Here is a 24,516-nt window from a genome sequence, read left to right on the forward strand (position 1 = left end):
TTGAAGTTCTTATCATACAGATCTTTCACTTCCTTAGTTAGAGTCACACCAAGGTATTTTATATTATTTGTGACTATTGTGAAGGGTGTTGTTTCCATAATTTCTTTCTCATCTTGTTTATCCTTTGTGTAGAGAAAGGCCACTGATTTCTTTGAGTTAATTTTATATCCAGCTACTGCACTGAAGCTGTTTATCAGGTTTAGGAGTTCTCTGGTAGAATTTTTAGGGTCACTTATGTATAGTATCATATCATCTTATGCTTAACTCTTTACTTGATTATCCTTATAATAGCATTTGTTAAAGTTTGTCAATTATAATTATTTCCTTGTTTGGCTGTTGTTTCTAATAGATTTTTAAATTCTTTGATATTTTTGTCCTCTTATTCAACAAATATTTAGTCAACAAATATATGAGTATATGGGTGGCACTGACCCTCCTTCCATCTATAATACTAAGTACAAAAACATAGTAGGCATGTGCTCTACCCTTACAGAATTTTAGGGACCACATATAACAATCAACTGGGAGAGGCTGGAGATGTGGTTAAGGTCACTGCTTCTTGCAGAGGACTCAGGTTCAATTTCCAGCTCACACTTGTTGACTCACAATTGTCTGAGACTCCCATCTCAGAATCTGATGCATTTTTCAGGCCTTCATGGGCACTGCAGACACATGATATACAGATGTAGGCAAACACCCATACACATACAGCTAAAAAATATTTTAAAAATCAGCTTCTAAACTGCACACCCATAGGACAGTCGATAAGACTGGGTCGGGGAGGCTCAGACCATTGAGACTTGAAATTGCAAAACTCTTGTAGCTCATTCTGAAATCTTTCCCCTGTAGTCCAGAACTGGGGAGGCCAAGAGAGCCGTTACTGACTCCATGGTTCTCAGACAGCGTTCCTCTTCGGCCTTCCAGAGAGCGGTCACCTTAAGTAAATCAAGTCCCCTTCCTCCCAATCACACGACTGAGCGCAGACAGCTTGTTTTAAAAAGATGATGAACATGACAGTATTTTGTTTTGCTTTGATTTTTGTGGGGGAGTGGTTCATTTTGCTTTTGGTGGTTGTTTTTGGGGAAAAACAGTTTATATAGACTGATTTTTGTAGTTTTGGTATTTAAAGCAAAAACAAACAAAAAAACAACCAAAAAAAAAAAAAAAAAAAAACCAAAAAACCAAACCCCTTTTGGTACCTGCATTGCATCCCTCAGGTGGGGCGGTGCCCACTTCAGAAGACCCTGCAGCCTGCGAGGGGGTCTGCTGGGCCTTCCCCTTCGCCACACAGAAGCCTGCTTGGTGCTTTGTGCACCAGACAACCTGTTGAGGCGTTTAGCCTGATCTGTACATTTTTGAAGTGTGCAGGGCAACCTGGACACAGCTTAGCATTCTATGTGTATAGTTCTCCATGCTCACTAATTCCTTCTCTGGGAAGCAGATGTATATACTACATACATGTCACATACTACATGCATGTCATGTACTACATACATGTCATATAGTACATATATGCTGCCTGACTCCTTGTTGACAGGAGTTTGCTGTCCTTGACACTCTACACGTTGTGTTCCTCACGTGAGGGACGGGACACAGAGCTGACTGAGTGTGGAACACTCCACAGCCTTCTCATGACTTGTGAAAGAGGTTCACAGGAACGAGGGGTAGGTTTTAGAGCTATGAGAACCTAGTCAGCCCACAGAGGCGTCAGACCTGAAGCTTGGGCCTTAGTTAGCATCGTACTCTGATGAAAGGGCTCTTTCACAAGCATATTTACAGCTTTCTAGTCTACACACCGTCTATACATAGACTATTTTATGCGTATTTTACCCCAGCTGGCTAGAGATGTATTTGTTGTAAATGCTGTATAGATTTTGGGGTTCTTTTTTTGTTCTTCCTCTCTTTACTTATACCGGGTTGGGGTTTTTTTAGTTTTCTTTAGTGAATTTATGCTGTTTTGGGGATGGGTTGAGAAGAATCTTCTGTAGCCTGAGCTGTCCCTCCCCTGTTTTGATGGCACATGTGCCGGTCAAGGGACACAGGACAGTAGGGCCACTTTGCATTCCCACCGGACTCGCGTACCTCCCGCAGAGCCGTCCCCACCGAGGTGTGGGGCTTCTTTCCTGCATTTGCTTCTTTTCTAGAGTGGATTGAGCTACTTCCCCCTTCCCGGGGCTGCGTGCACCCCGCCGGCTGCGTCTATTCTGTACTGTGTACAGTAAAGAAGGCTGCTTTCCTTAAAAAAAAAAATCAGCTTCTAACCCTGCAAATATAAATATAGTTACAAATGATACAGTGAATGAGGGTTAAATACATAAGAAGGAGGAAGAAAGGTCCATGAGGCCTTGTGGGGATGATAGAGGTGAGGGGAGAGGTGGCCCTGCCCTTGTTTCTCTGTCTTTGGAGCATTGGTAAAGATTCAAGTTGTTGTCTCAGAGATTAGAGGAAAACACTGAGGGTTTGAAGCACAGGCATGTCAGCTTGGCATAAAAAACCAAATAATCCTGGAGAGAGAACTCAGTCAGTTTGATCCCTAGAACACAGTAAAAATGCCAGGCATGGGCTCTCAAGATGACTTGGCAGGTATAGGTGCCTGTCATCAAGCCTGACAACCTAAGTTTAATCCCAGGGACCCACATGGTGCGGGGAGAGAACCAACTCCCAAAAGTTATACTCTAATCACCACTCAGAGCACAAAATCAATAAAAATTAGTTTTGAAAAATGCAGAACACAGTGGCACATGCGCCCAGTGTTGGGGAGACAGAGAAAGAAGGCTCCTTAGGATTCACTGATCAGGTTGTCTGGCCTAATAGGTTAGCTCCAGGCCAGTGAGAGACCCTGTCTCAAGGGAGGTAGATGGTGGTCCTGAGAATGACACCTGAGATCAGAGGTCATCCTTTGGTTTCCATGTGTGCGTGCGCACGCGCGCACACACACACACACACACACACACACACACACACACACACACACACACGGTAAAACCACATGAGCTAGAGAGTTGGCTCAGCAGGTAAGAGCATTGGTACACACACACACACACACACACACACACACACACACGTTTAAAACTACATGGGCTAGAGAGTTGGCTCAGCAGGTAAGAGCATTGGTTGTTCTTCCAGAGGACTCAGGTTCAGTTTCTGGCACACACATGATAGCTTACAGCTACTTGTAATTTCAATTTCAGAGCTTCTGGTGATCTCATGCCATTTTCTAGCCTCCATGGGCACTGGGCACACATGTGGTACATAGATATGCACATAGGTAAAACACTCAATATGCATAAGATAAATAATTTAAAAAGTAAATCACAGATATTCTCACACACACACATCAATACACAGTAGGTAGATGCATAAATGTTTATATAATTGAACTTAATTTTTGGTGTAAACTTTCCCTTTATTTTCTTTTCTGCCTCTAGTACTAGATGTTTACTGGCTGATGGCTTAACATGGTGCTTCCTAGTCTGTTCATGTCTTGATTGACGCCTCTGGAAAGGAACATGCTTGTGCTGTGCTTGCAGTGGAGGGGCTTGGTGCTGGAGCTCTCTTAGATCGTCTGCTCAGGCCCTGCCCCCTGTTTCTGGGCAGGGAAGCTCTCTTTGCATTCTTCACCTTTGGAAGGTGGAAAGTATACTTCATGAGTTAAGGTTATGAGAGAAGGCTTACATGTGGAAGTCAATATGTATAGCATCTAGTCTTTATCATCCTCTCTGGCTCTGTCTGAGGTAAAACATGCATAATTAAAGTGTCATTCTATCGCATATTCTCTCTGGAAAGTTAGGTTACCATAGATATTGTGAGATTTTGTGTATGTTGTGCTAATTGTTTGCCAGATTCTAGTACTATGCATGTTTACTGATTCTGAATGAATTCACAGTCCCTAAAAGATGTTACTAATATTATGGGGGGGGGTTCATTTTTAATGGCTTTGATATTCATTTTTTATGGGAATTAAACACACAACCGTATACATTTGAGGCAAGTGCCCATTAGTGAGCTGTGTACCCTAACTAGCTTATGACTTTTGAATCATCAGTAAACCAAACCTATAGGTTTAAAGCTGTTGATAAATTAAAAATGATAGGAAACACAGCAGTGCTTTGCACACCTTTGTAGTGCTGAACAGTGTTGTTGTGAGAGCACACCATGTTGCTAAGCTTGCTGTCCTGTTTGTTCTCCAGTGTGGCCAGACGCCGCTGATGATAGCTGCTGAACAGGGCAATGTGGAAATAGTGAAAGAACTCATTAAGAATGGAGCCAGCTGCAACCTGGAAGACCTGGTATGCATACTTTACTCATTAGCCCTCCTTTTCTTAATTTGTTCATAGAAAGTACTTAAAGAATAATGATTAAAGGTTGTACTTTGAGGCCAAATGTGGTAGTTAATGCCTTTAATCCCAATCCCAGCATTTAGGAGGTAGAAGCAGGCAGGTTTCAGAGTTTCAGGTCAGCTTGATCTACATAGAATTCCAGGCTAGCCAGTGCAACATAGTGAGCCATTGCATCAAAATAAATATTTTTAAAAGTGCTTTGAAATATATCTCACCTTTGTCTAATGCGCTACAGTTTTTTTGTAGTTATTTTTATTTGTTTGCCTTTTTAATCAGGAGAGATTTTTATTTTTTTTTTGCTTATAACTGAGTATTTCAGCAACTCATGTTTTACCTATGCATGGCATTCTGAAGCTCATATCTGTGCAGTTAAATGTCTCTATAATATTTCAGTATATGAGCTATGCGGTTAAGTGATTCTCTGTAATTATAATTTATAGTGTTCCTTGGTAATTGTCCCTTCTGATACTGCTTCTGAGGGACAAATCACCATCCAGTTTCCTTTGAGTTCCCAGTGTTCTTAGAGTCACCTTCAGAATCACATGGCTACATTCTTTTTGCTTTGAGTGACCATTTGAATCGTTTGTTTTTAAAATAGTCTCATTGTGTAGACCTCCTTCTGACTCTCCAGTGCTGGGATTAAAAGCACGTGCCACCATCATTGGTGTGATCATTTGAATTAATTCACTCCCTAAATAAAAGTTAGGGCAATTCTGTTCTCAAAGTTCTTTGTTGCAATCTTTCTAATGTCCCTGCTTGCAGCTGTACTAAATTCTGTAATACTGAATGAGTGTGTAAGTGTACAAGTGTGTGAGTGTGCAAGTGTGTTGAGTGTGTCCTCATGGCAGATTGCAGGCTCTTTAATTTGTGGAACAGTTGCTAGCTGCGGGATTGCCTTTTAGGTGTTAGTGGCCGCTTCTCTCCTTTCTACAAAGTGGAATGTGAGAGAGGTCCAGGGTGAGTCTGAACAGGCAGCTGTGGTGCTGTTCTCTAAACCGATAGTCCTGACAGGAAGGCAGGTGGTAGTCTTGACATAGTCAGGCAACGTCTTAAGGCAGCTTCTGTTCTATTCCACAGAGGTTAGAGTGGCTCACATGGTATCAGTTGGAAGATCATTTGGGCTGTTAGGTTCAAGTGCATCCCTCACTTTGGAATGCTGCGTTTTATTTTGAAACATGCCATTTTGAATGTTTTTCAAGGATAACTGGACTGCACTTATATCAGCATCTAAAGAGGGGCACATACACATTGTGGAGGAGCTGCTGAAGTGTGGGGCCAATCTGGAGCACCGTGACATGGTATGTGTGTTTTCTGCGGTGTGGCATTAGTTAGCTCAAAGTTACTGACAGAGACAGAGGCACAGGAAACCCTGTCTGTTATTTTATTTTTAAGACAGGGTCTTTTAGTGTCTTATGACTTGGGGTTGGATGTTGGAATGACTCAAAAACATTTTAAACACTGGTGTTATAGTGTCTCCTGTTTAGAATAGTTATTATTTCGGTTTATCTCAGAATTAAAAGTTCTCAGCTCATTTTTTTTTATAATTCATAACTTAGTATTTTTAAGAAAACTTATTTCATTTGGATTGGATCTAGAAGTTTAAATCTAGTTAATCTAGAAAGTCCATCAGGTAGTTTAAGTGGTTTGGGTAAGTTATGTATACGCTTTGGAATGTTAGTAGATTTATTTATAAATGCAGTCTGTCCAGGCTGCTGTCCCTGAGCACTGCATGTCTCAGCAGACATGGTCCCCAGTTACCGCCTACCTCCTGTTTGGTCATGATCTGGGTAAGGCACAAGAGTGAGAAAAAGGAGCATTTCTGTCTTATTCTGTAAGATGTTTAACTTTCTAGGAAGTCAATTTTAGCAGTCCAAGCAAGGAAGGAAATCATCCGTCTTGGCACACAAAGCACACATCCCATCCCTCAGCTGACAGGTTTGCAGAGTGCTCAGGGTGTAGGTTTTACAGCTACTGCAGCTTTTGGTCTCTCCCTTCCTAGTAGACTGTGCGACACACCAATTTTATTTCTATAATTTTATGTTTCAAACCTTGGGAGATACTGTTGTACTTAGCTCAGATGTGAAATGTCCGCACATATTAGGCCCTTGCCCCTTCCCTGCTTCTCCTTGCTTTCTGAGTACTATGGCTGTAAGCAGCCAGAGTGACGCTTAGAAGCATGAACATCCCTAGCTGACTTTTGTGATGTTTACTCTCCGAGCTTTGCAGTGATCACTTGTAGACTTAGCAGATTTTATTCAGTTCATGTTCAATTGCATATTTGCGAGGAACTTAAGAATTTAAGACTATTATTGTTATAAAGTAGTGGTGTTGCAAAGATGTATATAGAGGGAGCCTGATTAAAGTTGTTCCTTGCTTGGGGATGGTACAGTTTTACACACTGCTTTTTTGTCCTCTAGGGGGGATGGACAGCTCTCATGTGGGCATGCTACAAAGGCAGGACGGATGTTGTGGAGTTGCTTCTTTCTCATGGTGCCAACCCAAGTGTCACTGGTTTGGTAAGCACTGACAAAAAAGTGAATTTTTAATGTGAATGGTAAGTTGTCTTACAGAATACTGCAGGCTTTTTATATTTCACAGTGAATAGAAATTTTTCAGATCGTACTGACCGTCATATAGAATGCTATATGACCAGTGAGACCCAGTGAAAATTTTAAGACAATGAGAATTTTGTACGCTGTCTTTTTCTCATCTTCCAATGATAAAGCAAGTCTTTGAACTCAAATGTTAGTCATAATTGGGTAACATTTCAGAAGCAGAGTGTGAATTTCTTAGTTACCTTACCTGTGCATCCTCACTTTGTGTTTCTTGAAGACATTTACCAAGAAGCCATACCATTTTCCTACATGTTCTGTTTTTCTGTATATTGTGTACATTTCTACATTTTTTTTAACTTTTATTCTACTTACTAATCTTTCCTATTAGCTAGATAATCACATTAAATAAGTTAACTCTGCAAAGATATATGTATTATTAAGGCTTAACACATGTTAGTTGTCAGTTATATATTCTGAATATTTGAGTTTTAAAATGGAGAATGGCCTCTAACTTGATTTAAAAACCATTCCCTTGTGTTACTCCTACTGATATTTACTTAGAGAGTAAATTTGTGTTGTAAATGTCCATCTAAGACTGTCCTCTTCCCCCGTCCTTTTGCGTGCCTGTGTATCCCAGCAGTACAGTGTCTACCCAATCATCTGGGCAGCGGGCAGAGGCCACGCCGACATAGTGCATCTTCTACTGCAGAATGGTGCGAAAGTCAATTGCTCTGATAAGGTGAGTTGCAGAGTCCGCACAGGTTCTGCTTGTGCTGTGGTCACTTAGAGTGCCCATGTCATAAATAGTGTCATTTGAAACATCTCTAATCTTATTTTACCTGTGTTTTCACAGGTTGTAGATGGGTCTTGTATTTGTGTTATGGACCATGTGTTCTCGATATTTATTACATTAAATTATTCTCAAAAAAGATAGGGCTAATCAACTCATGTCTTTACTGTTTGAAGTTTTCTATTATAACTCTTCTTCCTGTTTTCTGTCTTGCCTGCTGTGTTTGTGTGACAGTGAGATCTTACAATTCAGGTTCCATTCTCTCTCTTGTACTTAGAATTCTAAAGCTGGTGGTGTGGAGATTGGAAATAATAACTGCAAGGTGCATCTGTGGTGTGGAAGGAAGGGCAGTGAGAGACTCTTAAGGGAAGGGCTGATAGAAGGTTGCTTAGGCAAGGGAAGCCTACATTCTCAGAACTTGAGCTAGAGACCTAACAGAAATGGAGGAGCAGGAGGAGAGGATGTGATGGGGTGGAGACAGTTGAGTAATGTCCTGATGAAACAGAGGAGGATAGGATTGGAGTGTAGGAGAAGGGAATCTGGCAGGTAGCCCTCAGGGGCACCAGCAATGACAACCATGCTGAGACTGGGAAGTGTGCACACAAAAGGATTTCAGTTAGTGGGAAAGACCAGATTTGAACTTGAGAAAAAGTAGAGATATTTACTGAGGTGGTTGGGCACTAACCGAAGAACCATTGGAATAGACAGGGAACAAGGTAAGGAATTCCTACCAGATAGCAAGAGTTATCTGTAGTGATGTAAATGAGATTATCTGCTCCTTAGTGTCAGGGTAAGCTGGCCAGCATGATGGAAAAGAGAAAGAACAGACTTTCTGCATGTACTCTTATACATCAATCACTCAGGAGGTAGCAAATGCAGTAGATGCTCAGGGGATGGGAGCTTATGTTCAGTTGATAAAATTAAGGATGCCTTGATGAGTTGTGGGGTTAGAGAAGGTGCTTCAGACAGACAATGTATTTCCTACAAAGGAGGCTGGGAATACTACAGATGCAAGAGTGAAGTTGGGGAGTTTATCCTGCAACCCTTACCTATCTCCTTAAGCCTGTTCTGAGGCAGTGACCAAGAAAATTGTTCTCCTTCACACCCTTCTCCTTTTGTTAGGGTTCTAGTCCCACTTGCTATATTCACATCCTTGTTAGTCTGTCATGAGAACCCATCTATCAAGGGCACTGCGGGGGACAGTCTCCAAGAGCATGGTTGGGCAGGTGTCTGATGTCATTCATAGAGACTAAATAGCCACATATAGCTATTTATATTTAATTGAAAATTAAGTAAAAGTTAAAAATTCAGTTTCTTGAAAGAAAAAAAAAGAAAAAAAAATTCAGTTTCTTAGTCATACTAGTTACCTTTTACATACTTATAGTCATATATACTAGTGGCTTCTTACTGGGCAGTGGGGAATAATAGGGATTTTTTTATCCCTACCGAACAGGCTGTCAGGGTTTATTAAGTATTTATGACATGTACAAATTTTACTGTTCATAAAGGTCACTGTGGGTCTTTACATGTCTATTGGTTGGCAGACTTCTCAAGGGGCAGTGTTACTTTTATGTGTGATTTATAGTTCTTGATGCTTTCTGCTTCCTGAGGGGTGCTTTTGAACAGTTTCTGGGCTGAAGATGTCAAAGGTACAAGCTGATTTGGGGCTATGGTTAAAAGTGCAGATCTGAGAGATTGGAAACTCCATGGGGTTTTTGTTTGGTTGGTTAGGTTTGGTTTGGGTTTTTGGTTTTTCAAGACAAGGTTTCTTTGCGTATGCTTGACTGTCTTAAAATTCTCTCTGTAGACCAGACTGGACTCAGAGGTCTGCCTGCCTCTGCCTCTTGAGTGCTGGATTTAAAGGTTGGCTTTTTCTGCCTCTTGATAGCTTTGTTACTTTGGCCCTATTTTGGAGTCTCACTTTCTTGTGTGAAAATGTGATGTTGTGAATTGTGCTTATTCTGTGATAAAGCCTTCATGCCTTACTGTATGGAGTTGTCTGAGTTGTGATTGTTATAAATACTTATCTAGGAATACTCAAAATATAACTTCATTTCAAGCTGCTTTCTTTTAGTACATGACTGAAAGTAATTTTGAATTCATTTCCTGTTTTAATAGTATGGAACAACCCCTTTGGTGTGGGCTGCCCGAAAGGGTCATTTGGAATGTGTGAAGCATTTGTTGGCCATGGGAGCTGACGTTGATCAAGAAGGAGCTGTAAGTACCTTTGTTCTCCTAGTCCTTCTAGCAGAGTGAAGTTTGTGTTTTAAGGGAATATTTTAGGCTACTACAAACCTAGAAAAAAATTCCCTGGAGTTCTTAAATGCTTTCTTTTGGAATTTAAATCGTAAATGCTTTCTTCTTGAGATGGGACTTCACTGTGTGGTCCAGGCTTCCAGTGAGCTCAGGATCTTCCTGCCTTGGCCTCCCAAGTGCTGAGATTCCCTAAGTGTTGCTAACTTTGAAAATAATGATGCTATAATATAAAAACACATAATGAATATTTGCCTTTGAGATTCTCTTGCTAATATACATAAATTCTGGGAAATTAAAACCATCAAAAATAATTTTTTTTAGTAATCTCATAAATGAAAAAATTCTTTAGATCAAGTAATTCCCTCCCCTTTTAATTAAAAACAATTTTTTTCTTGTTTTTGAGATAGGGTCTCACTGTATAGTCCTGGCCTTGTAGAGGAAGCGGGCCTTGAACTCACAAAGATCCTCCTGGTTTTGCCTCCTTAGTGCTAGGACAAATGGTATGAGCCACTGTGCCAAGCTAATTATTAATTGTAATTGTAGATATATATCATGCTCCATTAAAATGCCTTTTCCTTGACAATATAAAGTGATGTTAGACTTGGTGGGTTTCTTTTTTTTTTTCCTTTCAATAAACAGAGGAAATCAGAAATGAACTGTTAGGAAGGTTAAAGATGGGGCTGGAGAGATGGCTCAGTGGTTAAGAGCACTGTCTGCCCTTCCAGAGGTCCTGAGTTCAATTCCCAGCAACCACATGGTGGCTCACAACTACCTATAATGGAAGAGGATGCCCTCTTCTGGTGTGTCTGAAGACAGCTACAGTGTACTCATATAAATAAAATAAATAAATCTTTAAAAAAAAAAAAGAAAAAAGAGAGAAAGTTAAAAGTGGAGTTGAGCCTAACTAACTGCCAGTTATTAGTTCATTACTGACCACCAGCTGTGTACCATCCTTGCCAAGAGTGCTGAGGGCCATGAGGGGTCTGATCTTTTCTTAAGAGTCCCGGGACCATGTCAGAACCAGTATTTGTGGGTAGCAAGCAGTTTTAGGGCACTGAGGACCACTACTAGTACTATTGTGTTAAGTTAGGCAGCACATGATGGCGTCTGAGAGGAGACACCACCGAGTCTCCGGACATCTGAAGCCAAGTTAAATGGTAGTTCATGCCTGACTTCCTAGATCAATGGCACCCAGTGTTCCTCTCTTCCATGATGGGAGAGGTGTCGTCCAGGCCTTCAGGGCACGGGTCTGCCTGCTGGAACCACAGCACTGGCCTCTCTGAGTCATCGTAGATGAGCAGCTAGTTGTTGTGATGATTTGATGATAAGGAACCTATTTAAATGTCAGAAAGGTGTCCAGGATTTTAAAGGACTACTTAGAATATGTTAATGGGCTTAGGAACTGTTAAAGATCATTTATTAAACAATATGCTCTAATTATTAATTCATTGTTTGTGTTTTTTCCCCAAATGTTTTATATAAAAAAATTCTTAGTTTCAAGTTTGATTCATTTTACTTTGGGTTGTTTAAATGAGAAAGTGTTGAAGCTTAAGTCTGTCTTTCAACTTTGCTATATCAGTGAAAGGGTTTGTTCCCTGCATGTAGATCCAGTGCAGGTTATCATCGAGAAAACTGAACTCTCAGTCCATCCATTAAATAACACAAGTCGTGTGTCTTTGAAAACTGAAAATACCGATGGCTCAGGGGCTCAGTGGATAAAGCCCTTGCTGTCAAGCATGGTGACCCGAGCTCTGCCCTTGGGATTCATGTGATACAGATAGAAAATGAACCCAGAAGACTGATGTGATCTCCACATGTGCATATGCCTAAGTGAACACACAAGGAAAAAAATATAAAAAAGAAAATGTAAAACACCTGAACATATGCCTCTAGCCACTTTTGGCATATGTCTGTTTATTTATATTGGCATTTTGCCAGAAATAACTTTAAAAATTTAACCACATTTGTTTATTTCTCTATTAGAAGAGGGCACACATAAGCCATTGCACACTGTGGCACTCAGAGTACGACCTGTGGGAGGTGGTTCTCTCCTTCCACCACATGGATCCTAGGATTGATCAAATGGAGGCCATCAGGGTTGGCAGCAAGCGTCTTTACAGCTGAGCCTTCTTGTTGGCCCTGTCAGAAGTAACTCCTAGAGACTGGCAGAGCGTTGCTGTGGGAGAGCCCTTACTTAGCGTGCTCAAGGCACCACCAGATGTTAAAATGTGAATTATATTTTAAAACTTGTATGTGTGTGCCTGTGTGTTCCTGTGGAGTATGATGTGAGTGGGGGACCTGCGGAGGCTGGAAGAGGGCCTTGAATTCTCTGGAGCTGGAGTTACTCACAGGTGGTTATGAGCCACCCAGTGTCGGTGCTGGGAATCAAACTCCAGTACTCTGCAAGAGCAGCAAAAACTTTTAACCAGTGAGAGAGCCGTCTCTCTAGCACCTGCAGAGAGCTCACCTGTTGGAAAATGGTTTTCTGATTGTGGTATGCATGTTATATTTTCCAGAGCACACTAATTGTTTGGTTTTCTTTCTAAGAATTCGATGACTGCACTCATTGTGGCAGTGAAAGGGGGCTACACACAGTCAGTGAAGGAGATTCTGAAAAGGAATCCAAATGTGAACCTGACTGATAAGGACGGAAACACAGCCCTGATGATTGCATCGAAGGAGGGACATATAGAGATTGTACAGGACCTGCTGGACGCTGGAACATACGTGAACATACCTGACAGGGTAGGGGCCTACTTCAGATTTGTCATTAGTAGTGAAGTAGACAGAAAATTAGCTAGTGGTTCCTTATCATCAAGGTTCTTCACATGTGACATGAACTTGTTTTAAGAGAAGTTTTATTCCTACCTTTGAACCTAATAAAATTTCCAGTCTTGTTAAAGAATGTCCTTGTTTATTTTTATCAAATAGTTTGGTTACTAGAAATGTCACACATAGGGTTAATTTGTAACTCTTTGATGAATATCCCTATACATGTTTTTCATAGCTGAAATTATTCATTGTCCCAGGACTTAGATAGTACCTTTATACTTAAGTTTTTTTTCTCTTGCCTGACTTCTTCTCTGAGGTTTCACATATGTGTTTGGAACTCTCCATTTGAATGTATATTTAGTGAGCTTTTAAAAATTCACAGCAAAATAAAATGGAAGTGGAGTGTTTTGTCTTTTTACTACTACAAGCCATTTTCCTCCATTCTCTTTCTCTTAGCAAACGGGCCCACTCCCCACTCTGATGCTTTCCCTTTTCCTTCCCTACCCCACGCAGTTGTGCTGACTAGATGTAAAACTTGCCCTTTACCTAGCACCATCACCACCATTGCCTCCCTGACCGAAGCCACCCTCTCCTGTTGTTAAAATGAATCATAACAGATTCTCTATTGCCTCTGCTTTACCTCTACTGGTTGCTAAATGCACACACTCCTTTGTTGAAGCACCCCAAGGCTCTCTCTTGCACTCTGGATGTGTACTACATTTGTATACAGACCCTGCATGTCAATGTCCTTACTTGAGTCCTCGTCCTCGCTTTGTGCCATATTCCCCGTTTAGAAGGGTGCAGCCCTGCTAAGGCCCTTTTCTTTCTTTGCACATGATCCTGTCCTGGCCCTCACCCACTCTGATGCTAGCATTCTTAGCTGTAGGTCTGCCTTGGGTTTATGTGTGCTGTTTGTGGTGTAGCTAAAATACGACACCACAATGCTAGACTTAGAACCCTCAAGGATTAATTGACTTGCAGCCTGTTGGGGTCCTCAGAATAGAAACAGGAAACAGCTCGAAGGCTCATTTAGCACAGAAGTCTACAACTGACCTGCAGTTTAGCAATAAAGTGACAAGATACTTGGCCCATGGCAAAATTCAAAATGGCTGTTGCTGGATGAATGTCATCTGAGGAGCTGTGCTTGTGAGGTGTTTAACTTGGTACAGTTCCTGTACAGGAAGCTGAAGTAGCCTGACTGCCCTTTGCCTGTGACAGCCCACTGGCTGTACCCACAGACACTGGTTTGGGAGCCAGCCCTGCTGTCATTCAGAGCCACAATGGCATGCCAGTTCTATGCCCCCAATGTGGAGCCTGTTGCTCTTATCACATGGCAGTCTTTGAAGGGGGTTTATTACATCCAAACTGTCAGTATCCTGTAACTTCAATTAGATGTGTGATGGGAAATTGTCTTCAAAGAGACTAGACTCCACCTGAGTAATTTATCCTTTTAAGGTTTCATCATGGGATTTCATGAGTCCTCATTCTAAAGGCTAATGTCCTTTGTGTCAAGGTTGCTAATATCAGATATTATCAGTTAATTAATATAGAGATAGTCTTTTTCAAAGAGATTTTTAAGAACAAATCTATTACATCAATAACCGAGGAACCTTAATTTCAGAACTGTCTTCTTTGTTTAGTAACTGACCTTGTTTTTTGTCCTTTTAGAGTGGGGACACTGTATTGATTGGCGCTGTGAGAGGTGGTCATGTAGAAATTGTCCGAGCGCTTCTCCAGAAGTACGCTGATATAGACATTAGAGGGCAGGTATGTGTGCTCACACTGCGGTGACCTTGAATGCTGGGTCAAGAGGTCAGGATGTTGCCCCTCCTCCTTTCTGTGGAGATGAAGAGTGTATGCCCAATGCATTGGCTGTGTGGTGGTGGCAGTTTAAAGTTCCAGAATTAATGCCCACTTAAACTCAGATACAAGTAAAAAAGTTGCACACCATTCTAGGCTGTGTAGTGAAACTCGTCTCAAACTGAAACAAGGGGCTGGAGGTGGTCATCTTGTTAGGGTGCTCGATGCTCTTGGAGGGGACACCCATGCTGGGAGGCCTTAAACTGCAGCTGCAAGGGGGCTGACCCCCATTCCTGGTCCCTGAGCTTCCACACATGATGAGCTTCGGCCCACTGACTGCGCTGGGCGGCTTGTGCACGTGCCATAGGCTGGGGCCAACAAACCGTTAGGGACACGGGAAACCTAGTGTGGCAGCTGCAGGAGTCGGTTCTCAGTTAAAAGCCGTATTCTCACTAATGGATGGCCCCGAGATCACCTGTTTCAGACCACTGTGTCTGGCAGTCTTGTGCATTTGTTTTTAATCGGTTTCTAATTGATGTTCTGAAGCACTGCTTTCCAGGTCTGTGTGGGTCAAAGGTTTGTTTTTTGAGCAAGGTAGGTTGCTGAAGGAGCTGTTCAAGACAGTATAGGGTACAGGATAAATAAATATAGGTGAATAAAATTACAAAAGGAATGCCTGTGTCTGTTAGAAACACATTCCTACTCACTGTCTTCACTGGGCCAGCCTATTTAATAATGACTTGTCCATAGCAGAGTTCAGGTATTGGTGACTTGTAACCTGTTTTATCTCCCTGAAGTCTGACTGCATTTCACAGTGCATTTCAGGGCTATGGATGTGCCCAGGTGATCTAGTGACTGCTTAGAGTGTGTGAGGCCCTGGGCTCCATCAGGCACCGCAGAAACAAAAGACAGCTTATCAACTCTGTGGTTTACTCTTGTTTTACTTAAGTAATACTAAATTTTTCTAGGATCCTTTCATAAAGAGTTTCTCAGAAATAAATCCTAGATGCCATGAAGATTGATATTACTTCCCACCAGTATAAGTGTTCACACTTTACATTCACAAATAGCAGCTTTTAGTACTGCATCTCACATGATTTTCTTTCCTTATACAGGACAATAAGACTGCACTGTATTGGGCTGTTGAGAAGGGCAATGCGACAATGGTGAGAGATATCCTGCAGTGCAATCCTGATACGGAAATATGCACGAAGGTACAGGGCACACTTTGTTCTGTTAGCTGAGGGACTCCAGCCTTGTAGTGTGATGTCTTGGGTCAGGAAGCACTCTGCCAGCTCTTCACAAACTGTGAAGAGATTGCCGCCCTATGTTCTTTGTGTTCTGTTTGGAATGCAGAACATACTTGCTTTAGACAACCTCTGTGAGCCGTGTTTGCTTCCCCATATCAGGCATTTTAGTTTTACTCAAATCATGTGAAACTGTACAAGTCTTTGGTGGTTGCAGTTAGCTGTGTGTGCAAGTATCCTATACGAAAGTATATTTGTAATTCCAATAAAAAGGTTAAAGTGCCTTAGTAATATAAAGGTATTTCCATATAAATCACTGCTTGGGAAAGCATCTCCTTGTCAGGTTGTAAATTATGTTTTCTTTAGAATATTCAGATTTGGACTTACTGAAGTAAAGGAAAGCTCTGTCCTTTAAACCTTGTCTATGCCCGCAGGATGGCGAGACACCACTAATAAAGGCCACCAAGATGAGAAATATTGAAGTGGTGGAGCTGCTGCTGGATAAGGGGGCTAGGGTGTCTGCTGTGGACAAGGTAAGAGCAGAGCTGTGCCTGGCACCTTTGGTGAGGTGCTGGTAGGCCTTTAATGTCTGAGTGATGCCTATACGAGTCTTGCATCTGGCTTTGCATGGACCATTTCATAGAAATAAACAAGATGTTTGATCTTGCTCTGTGTTATTTTCAGCATATTTGTGAGTTTGTTTATGCTTTCCAGAGATTTTGTGTGCTGAGGATATTTTGCTTGTTCATAGGCTTGAGACTGTGGAATGGAGTTGGGTAGTTAGGATATGTTGAGTTTGAGGGCTGAAAGAGAGTCAGGGGACTGTGACCAGCAGACATTGGGAAGGGTGGAATGAGACTCTGGTGAGACACCTAGGATGGGGTTGGGAACTTGGGGTTAGTGCAGGATGTGGGAGGGGTGATAATGATGAAGACAGTGATGTAAAGAACAATGAATGGTCAAAGTTTACCTCTTAGAGTGTGCACCATGTTGTTGGTTTTATAATTTTTCTTGGTTATGAAGTTTTTTTCTTTTCTGTCATTAGCTACATAAAGCCAGAACCATGTTGTCTTCCATCTTTGTATCTTCCAGTGAACCCACCTAGCACATAAAGTTCTTTACATTGCCCTGCGTCAGTAGTTACTGCAGCACATGTACAACACAGGAAGAGAACTTAGAGAAGGAATAGACGGAAGCAGAAGAACAGTTTAGATAAGAACCTTCCTAGGAGCCATGGGAAAGACATGCAGGCCTCTTCCATTTGTGTCTCAGAGCAGTCAATGTAGATGAGAGCTGGGGATTGAATTTCTAAGTTTTCAAGGGAAATGTTGGTGAAATGGTAAATAGAGTGCTCAGCAGACTGGGGAGGTCTTTCACAACTGTGAGTTTTCCAAGAAGCTGGAAGAGTCAGACACTTACATGCAACCAATGGACATAAGCAGGGACCCTGTGGTTGAATTAGGGAAAGACTAGAAGAAGCTGAGGAGGAGGGGGACCCTATTGGAAGACCAGCAGTCTCAGCTAACCTGGACCCCTGAGATCTCTCAGACACGGAGCCACCAACCAGGCAGCATTCACCAGCTGATATGAGGCCCCTGACACATATACAGCAGAGGGCTGGTCTGGCATCAGTGAGAGAAGATGCCACTAACCCTCGAGAGACTGGAGACTCCAGGGAATGGGGAGGCCTGGTGGGATAGGGGGTAGGGGAGTGGGGACATCTTGGAGCTGGGGAATGGGGGGATGGGATGAGGAACAGTCAGGGCAGACCGGGAGGGGGATAACGACTGGACTGTACATAGAACCAGAAAAGAACTGGCTATATCTTTTTAAAAATTAAGAGAGAATTAAATGAAAAAAAAACTTTATAGTAAGTTCAGAAAGTTCTCTAGTTCAAGAGCAAAAAAATAGGCAGACACATGGAAGTGTCCTCAAGTGTCTTCCTCCACCGCAGGAAGTCCATGTCGAATGTTTGCTGTGGCGGGGGAGATGAAGGCAGTGACAGTCCATGGGATTGCTTTGTACCCACCCTTGTGAGATACATGATTTTATTTTAAAACACGGTATACCTATATTATAAAAGATATTCACATGCATATATTAAAATTAATTTCTTAGGAGAAAAAAACCAACTATGAGTTTTCTTAGTGTGGGATGTGAATACTCATGTGACTGAAGAGTCTCATAGGAAGAGGCAGATAATGCAGGGAGTGGAAGATGAAGAGCCTAAGAGCTACTGTAGTGCTCAGAGGAGAGGTGTGATGTCATGGATCCATAACGGCAGGCGCTTGACAAAGGCTCTAGGGGCTGCTGAGATTGATGGGGATGGCTGAGTACTGGCATGAAGGCTGGTAGAATATGGCTAGTTGAGGAAAGCTGCTGGTGTCCTTGGTCAGTGATTGTTCTGGTGGACAGAAGGGTGCTGAGGAGGAGGTCCTGGCCTGGGAGGCATACGTGACAAAGGCTGTTGTTCTTTAAGTGAGCTGCAGGGAGAGAAACTGATTCTAGAAGCCAGAGAGTGGGATGGGAAGGAGATATTTCTGAGAAACACTTGTATGGGCCTAGGGAAAAGAACTGTAAAGAATACAGAGATCCAAATTTACAAGAAATGTAAACCTTCAGATTGTCTGCTTTGTAGAGGCATAAAAAGTATTGCTCAACTTTATATGACCCAGCACAAGGCAAGGCCTGGGCCAAGTAATGGGAGTTGGTGGGTAGGGGAACAGGGGCGGGGGGGGGGTATAGGGAACTTCCGGGATAGCATTTGAAATGTAAATAAAGAAAATAATAATAATAAAAAAATAATTTAAAAAAAGTATTGCTCAGAGCTGCTTTTGAGAACAAGCAAGTTCAGCCTGTGCTGCCATTTTACAGAAAGGTGACACGCCCCTGCACATTGCCATCCGAGGGAGGAGCCGGAGACTGGCAGAACTTCTTTTACGGAACCCCAAAGATGGACGGTTACTTTACAGGCCCAACAAAGCAGGCGAGACTCCCTACAATATAGACTGCAGTCACCAGAAAAGCATTTTAACTCAAATATTTGGCGCCAGTAAGTGATGGGTTTTGTCCCTGACTAAGTCTGCACATACACAATTCTCTGTGTGTGTGTGTGTGTCTGTCTGTCTGTCTGTCTGTGCTTTCATGTGTACGTGTGTGCCTGTGTGTCTATATATGTGTGTGTATGTGCATTTATTTATGTACATGTGCCATGTGTGTTTTGCTGGAGGTCGAACCCAGGGCCCTACCAATACTAGGAAAAAACTTAATCACTGAGCAACTCAAACTTGAGTTTTTAAATAATGAATTTCTAATAAAAACATATGGAAAATAAATGGTTTAACACACCTGGCCCCAAAAAGATTTTAACAGTTTTTATTATATTTATTCATTTTATTTTATTATGTGTGAGTGTTTTGTCTACATGAATATATGTCCAGTCCCCCTACCAACGTAAAACACTTTTAAAAATCATGAGATTTTAGTGACTTAAAGGGTAAAGGCTCTTGCTGCTCAAGCCTGATGCCCTGAGCCTGATGTTTTAAAATTTTTATTTATTATTTATGTTTATGTTTCTGTGCATGTGCGCTTGCGCATGTGTGTGTGCATGCACCTGGGAAGGATAAAAGAATGTTGGATCCCTAGAACTAGAGTTATAGGCCATTCTAGACTGCTCAGTGTAGCTGCGGGAACCAACTTGAGCCATCTGGAAGAACTAACCACTGAGCCATCTCCAGCTCCTCTTACTTCTTAGATTTTCATCTAAAAAAAAATTCATGGGCTTTTTTTTTTTTTTTAAATGTCTTCATTTAGGAGGAATTGGTACCTGAGTCATTAAACCTTTCTGCAAAGAATTATTTTTTGTCTATTGTATTCTTTAGTAACACTTTATAGTGTGTTTACTTAACTCTTTCTAGAATTGAAATGATCTTGAACTTCTTTCCCATCCATGGTTCTAAGAATTGCACTCAAGGCTCATGCATGCCAGCAAGTATTCTACTGCTGACTGTGTCCCCAGACATAGACTATGTGATGAGTGATAGAGAAGAAAGCATCATTTGTCAGCACGGTTTTTCTTTGCTGTACTTCAAGATGATGTATCTTATCATTAACTAATAAATATATTATAATAGATGTATTATGTTCCTCAAAATATAGTATTTGTGTAAGAATCTCTGAAGCTGTTTTTATGCAGGTTTAAATGCTCAAGATAAGGTTGCCCAACCCCCATTCCCTGTCCCAGTATACAGTGATACCAAAGTTTAATATAAGGATGTGGTATGCTTCTAATTACAGGACACTTGTCTCCTACGGAAACGGACGGTGACATGCTTGGTTACGATTTGTATAGCAGCGCCCTGGCAGATATTCTTAGTGAGCCCACCATGCAGCCACCCATCTGTGTGGGCTTGTATGCACAGTGGGGAAGTGGGAAGTCCTTCTTACTCAAGAAACTAGAAGGTAAAGGCATGTTTTGGGAAGTCTAGATATGCTTTACAGCAACTTGTTGTGCAGTAAAGCTCTGTGAGTAGCTGTCTTGTCCATATGCTGTGGTGGTTGGCTTTTCTCTCCTTCTAGCCGATCCTTCATGAGTTTTCTTTCTAAATCAGGTCCAGTTGTGGGCCAGTATCGAGTACAGCCCTTGGTAGTGCATTTCATAGATTCTTTGCACACTTGTCAATTTGCAGATCTTCCAGTGAGCTCTGTGCTGCAGTCAGAACTTAAGTGCATTGTTAATAAACCAGGCCTTTTTGGCTAGAAGGCATTCCTGCTCTTCAAGGACAGGCTTCAGTATAGCAAATAAAAAATGACCTCAAGCTTTGTAGAAACGATGACCGCGTGGTTCTTGTTAGGTTCATGCACCTTTGTGAACCTCAGTGGGGATGAGGGGATATAAGAGCGGTACTGATGTTTGGAGAGAGTACAATTTCTGCCTTTGCTTATGGGAACAATATTTCATTTAGTACAAACCATACAAGCCAAGATCAGAAAAACCTCAGCAGATGAGAGTAATGGAGAAAAAAGAGTTTTATGCATTTCAGTATGAAGCAGGACTGTGGGGATGGACAGGGGTAGGTGTGCAGTGGGGCAGCAGGACGCTCAAACTGATTAAAAGAAAATACTAGTTTCAATGATTAAGCAGCAGCAGGATTATCTAAGGAACTTGTTAAGTGCCCAGCACAAGTTTATGTTAAAACAGGAAAGTTAAAGAGTGAGTTAAAAGTTATATCTAAGTGTGACACATAAAACTTGACATTGATCTTCCTTTCAGATGAAATGAAGACGTTTGCAGGACAGCAGATTGAGCCCCTTTTCCAGTTCTCATGGCTCATCGTGTTCCTCACCCTGCTGCTGTGTGGGGGGCTCGGCCTGGTGTTTGCTTTTACAGTTGATACAAACCTTGCCATAGCGGTTTCATTGAGTTTCCTGGCTCTCTTATATATATTCTTCAGTAAGTCTTTTTTTTTTTTTTAATCTTTTAAAAATGGAGAAAAACATTGAGTGTTACTTAAAACATCTTAAAAACCTACTTGATTTTTATAATTGGCTGAAAGAAATTGATCTTTTTGCTACTTGGTTGGTTTAGAGTAACCGTGTACATCCCTGGCTGGAGTGACTTTTTTTTTTTGGTTTTCCGAGACAGGGTTTCTCTGTGTAGCCCTGGCTGTCCTGGAACTCACTTTGTAGACCAGGCTGGCCTTGAACTCAGAAATCCACCTGCCTCTGCCTCCCAAGTGCTGGGATTAAAGGAGTGTGCCACCACGCCCGGCTTGGCTGGAGTGACTTTAAGCGGCAGTCCATTTACTTGCTCATACCTAACTTACACAGTATCTGTTACGTGGTGATGACCCTCCATACCATCACCGCACTTCAGTGGACCTTGCTGAAGGAAGGCCCCGTGGCTGTTACTGGCCAGCTCCTGGACAGTTTGATCCTTACTATGATTTTTAGCTTTTCGAAAGCAAGCTAGGAAAGCAAACAGTCTGTTTTGGGCTCTTCAGTTGGAAGAAAGGAAATAGATTCATTATTGACGGAAGTAGTAACCGTAGCAGTTGCAAACATGACAAAACCCAGCTCCTTTGCATCTGAACTACCAACTAGACTCGCGAGACTTTGCTTTTTCCCATGATTCCAATGCCAGCTTTTAGTTTCTGGTTTCACACGCCTTCTGTATGTTGAGAAGATCACTTGAGGGATTCTTCAATGAGTATTTAAGAATTAGTATGGTCCATAAACAGTTCTATAGGGTTAGTTCTCCTTTACTTGCTACTTGACTATAGAGAAAACAAGCTGCCTAACTAATTCAAACTGTAAATTTCAGTCGTCATTTACTTTGGTGGACGGCAGGAAGGAGAGAGTTGGAACTGGGCCTGGGCTCTCAGTACCAGACTGGCAAGGCACATTGGGTACCTGGAGCTCCTCTTCAAACTGATGTTTGTGAACCCACCTGAACTACCAGAGCAAACTACAAAGGCTTTGCCTGTGAGGTGAGTTGGTCCTTTGACAGAAGGAATCTTTAATAAGGGTAACAAAAGAGTTTAAAGAATTTTATAGGTCGTCATATTCCAAAAAATATTGCTACCTTAGTCTTTTAGTTGAACAAAACAAAAGTATGTCCCAATATCTTTGAGAAACACTTCATAGTATATCCTCTTGCTATGCATGAGGTCAGTTTTCCACAGGATGAAATCTGCTCATTTTTATGGTATTTTATTTGTCCCGAAATCTCTCCCTCTTCCTTGTATCTGTTACATACTTAGGGCTTTTCTGGGAGCAGTGCCAAGGTTTAAACCAGGGTTCACTGAGTCGCTCTCCATGATGGGGCCACACCTCACCTCTATTACCGTCCTTTCTGATACTTCGGAAGGAGTATTGGCCTTCAGGGTAGAGTCCTGGCAGACTGAGGTCTGGCGTGAAGGCCTTGCTTCTCCTTGCAGGAACAGTAACAGCTGGAAACCCTGTTCTCACTGAGCTGCTCTTGCCTCATCTCTGCAAGTAGACATGCGTCTCTAGAATTATTGAGCGTCTCAAACAGGAAATTGTGAGAAAGAGGTCGAATAAAGGAATAAAGAAAGGTGTAAGATTCTAGATAGACGAAAGGGTTTTTTGTTTTTGTTTTTTTAAGCTAGAAAATTTAGAGCAAAAAGCTTCCATATGGGTTGGGAAAAAGAATTAAAAATCTGTTAAAGGATTATGAAGTTTTAAATTATAATAAGATAAAATATGCATAATTTCTAATGAACATAAGTCATTCTAACCATCAAAACTGTGCTAGGAATATAGGTGAGAAAAATAAATAAAAGGTTAAAAAATTACAAATACAAGCTGGAGAGATGGCTCAGCAGTTAAGACCACTGGCTGCTCTTCTAGCAGTCCTGAGCTCAATTCCTGGCAATCACATGGTGACTTGCAACCATCTGTAATGGGATCCGATGCCCTCTCCTGGCATGCAGGTGTACATGCAAATAGAACATTCGTATACATAAAATAAATAATAAATAAATCTTTTTTTTTTTTAAACAACCCTTTAAAAACTTAGGAAAAAAATTTCAAATACAGCTGGCTGTTTTTTACTCCTGGTTCTACATCTCCAGATGCAACCACTATAAATTATAAATACTTAAAAAAATTATACCTGAATTAAAATGTATAGACTTCTACTTGATACCATGCACTAAACAATACAGTACAACATTTGTTTACTGATATTTACTGTTTACTGAATGCAGAATGTTTATTGCATTAGATATCATACAGAATCCAGAGATGGTTTAAAGTAGATTGCAATATGTGCACTTTTTATTTTGTATGAGAGACTTGGGCTAATCCTACAACCAGCTACCTATGAATACTGAGGGACCATTGCAATCAGCATGGAAATTTAAATATTAAAAAGATTTAAAGCTGAGAAGTTTTAGAGGAAAGTGTTTGAGGTTGGAGATGTGGCTCAATGGTTAGACGTGCTTGCTGCCTTTGCAGAGGACTCTGGTTTGGTTTCAGTACCTACAATGGGTGACTCATGACCACTTGTAACTCTAGCGTCAGGGGATCTGAAACCTTTGTCTGTGCTCCACGGGGATCCATACAATGTGTGCATACGCACACACACACACACACACACACACACATACATACACTAATCATGAAGTAAATATTTTTTACAAGAGATAAAGCATACAATATAGGATAATACAATCGAGGGAATTTTTACAGAAAATTAAAGGTTTAAATGAACAAGATGGGAGTTTTGAAACTGAAAAAGCAACATAGTATCAGACAGTGTCATTCTAGACTGTAATCTTGTCAAGACCACAATCTATAGTAGAGTGTCATTCCAGACTGTAATCTTGAAACATGTTTTATCTCTGGGGTTAAAGTGAGAATTTAGTTTAGACATGGAAGAAAAAGAATGAATTAATGCAGAAATAAGTAATTCTGAGACTGAAGATGTCAGAAAATCAATTTTTTTGAAGAATAACTCTGAAAAGAATATTTTATAATTATTTCTAAAAACCTGGTATATGTTAAAACTATAAATAAAATAAAACATTGAAAAGTTTATTTAATTTTATTATTTTTAGGATTTATTTATTTTTATTTTGTGTGTGTGTAAAATTTTATTACTTTTAGGATTTATTTATTTTTATTTTGTGTGTGTATGTTTTGCCTCATGTATGGCTGTGCACCATGTGTATTCAGTGTATACTGAGTTCAGAAGAGGATGTCAGATCTCTGGACTTGGAGTTGCAGACAGC

General features: G+C 41.2%; 1 protein-coding gene across 18 annotated transcripts in view; it reads left to right on the forward strand.

Annotated features, from left to right (window-relative positions):
- Kidins220 (kinase D interacting substrate 220) overlaps positions 1–24,516 on the forward strand; it is a 91,003-nt gene that overhangs the window by 10,357 nt on the left and 56,130 nt on the right. For 11 of the 18 annotated variants that reach the window (XM_029541012.1, XM_029541011.1, XM_021202027.2 and 8 more), the window contains exons 3-15: positions 4,191–4,289; positions 5,540–5,638; positions 6,758–6,856; positions 7,533–7,634; positions 9,804–9,902; positions 12,489–12,686; positions 14,382–14,480; positions 15,629–15,727; positions 16,195–16,293; positions 18,635–18,812; positions 20,057–20,221; positions 21,033–21,212; positions 22,083–22,248. In XM_029541012.1, the coding sequence (XP_029396872.1) occupies positions 4,191–4,289; positions 5,540–5,638; positions 6,758–6,856; positions 7,533–7,634; positions 9,804–9,902; positions 12,489–12,686; positions 14,382–14,480; positions 15,629–15,727; positions 16,195–16,293; positions 18,635–18,812; positions 20,057–20,221; positions 21,033–21,212; positions 22,083–22,248 (1,682 nt within the window). The remainder of the gene's footprint in view (positions 1–4,190; positions 4,290–5,539; positions 5,639–6,757; positions 6,857–7,532; positions 7,635–9,803; positions 9,903–12,488; positions 12,687–14,381; positions 14,481–15,628; positions 15,728–16,194; positions 16,294–18,634; positions 18,813–20,056; positions 20,222–21,032; positions 21,213–22,082; positions 22,249–24,516) is intronic. The other 7 variants (XM_021202017.2, XM_021202028.2, XM_029541007.1 and 4 more) reach the window with 1 other exon arrangement.

The sequence above is a fragment of the Mus pahari genome, chromosome 7, assembly GCF_900095145.1.
Source record: "Mus pahari chromosome 7, PAHARI_EIJ_v1.1, whole genome shotgun sequence".
Lineage (NCBI taxonomy): Eukaryota > Metazoa > Chordata > Mammalia > Rodentia > Muridae > Mus > Mus pahari.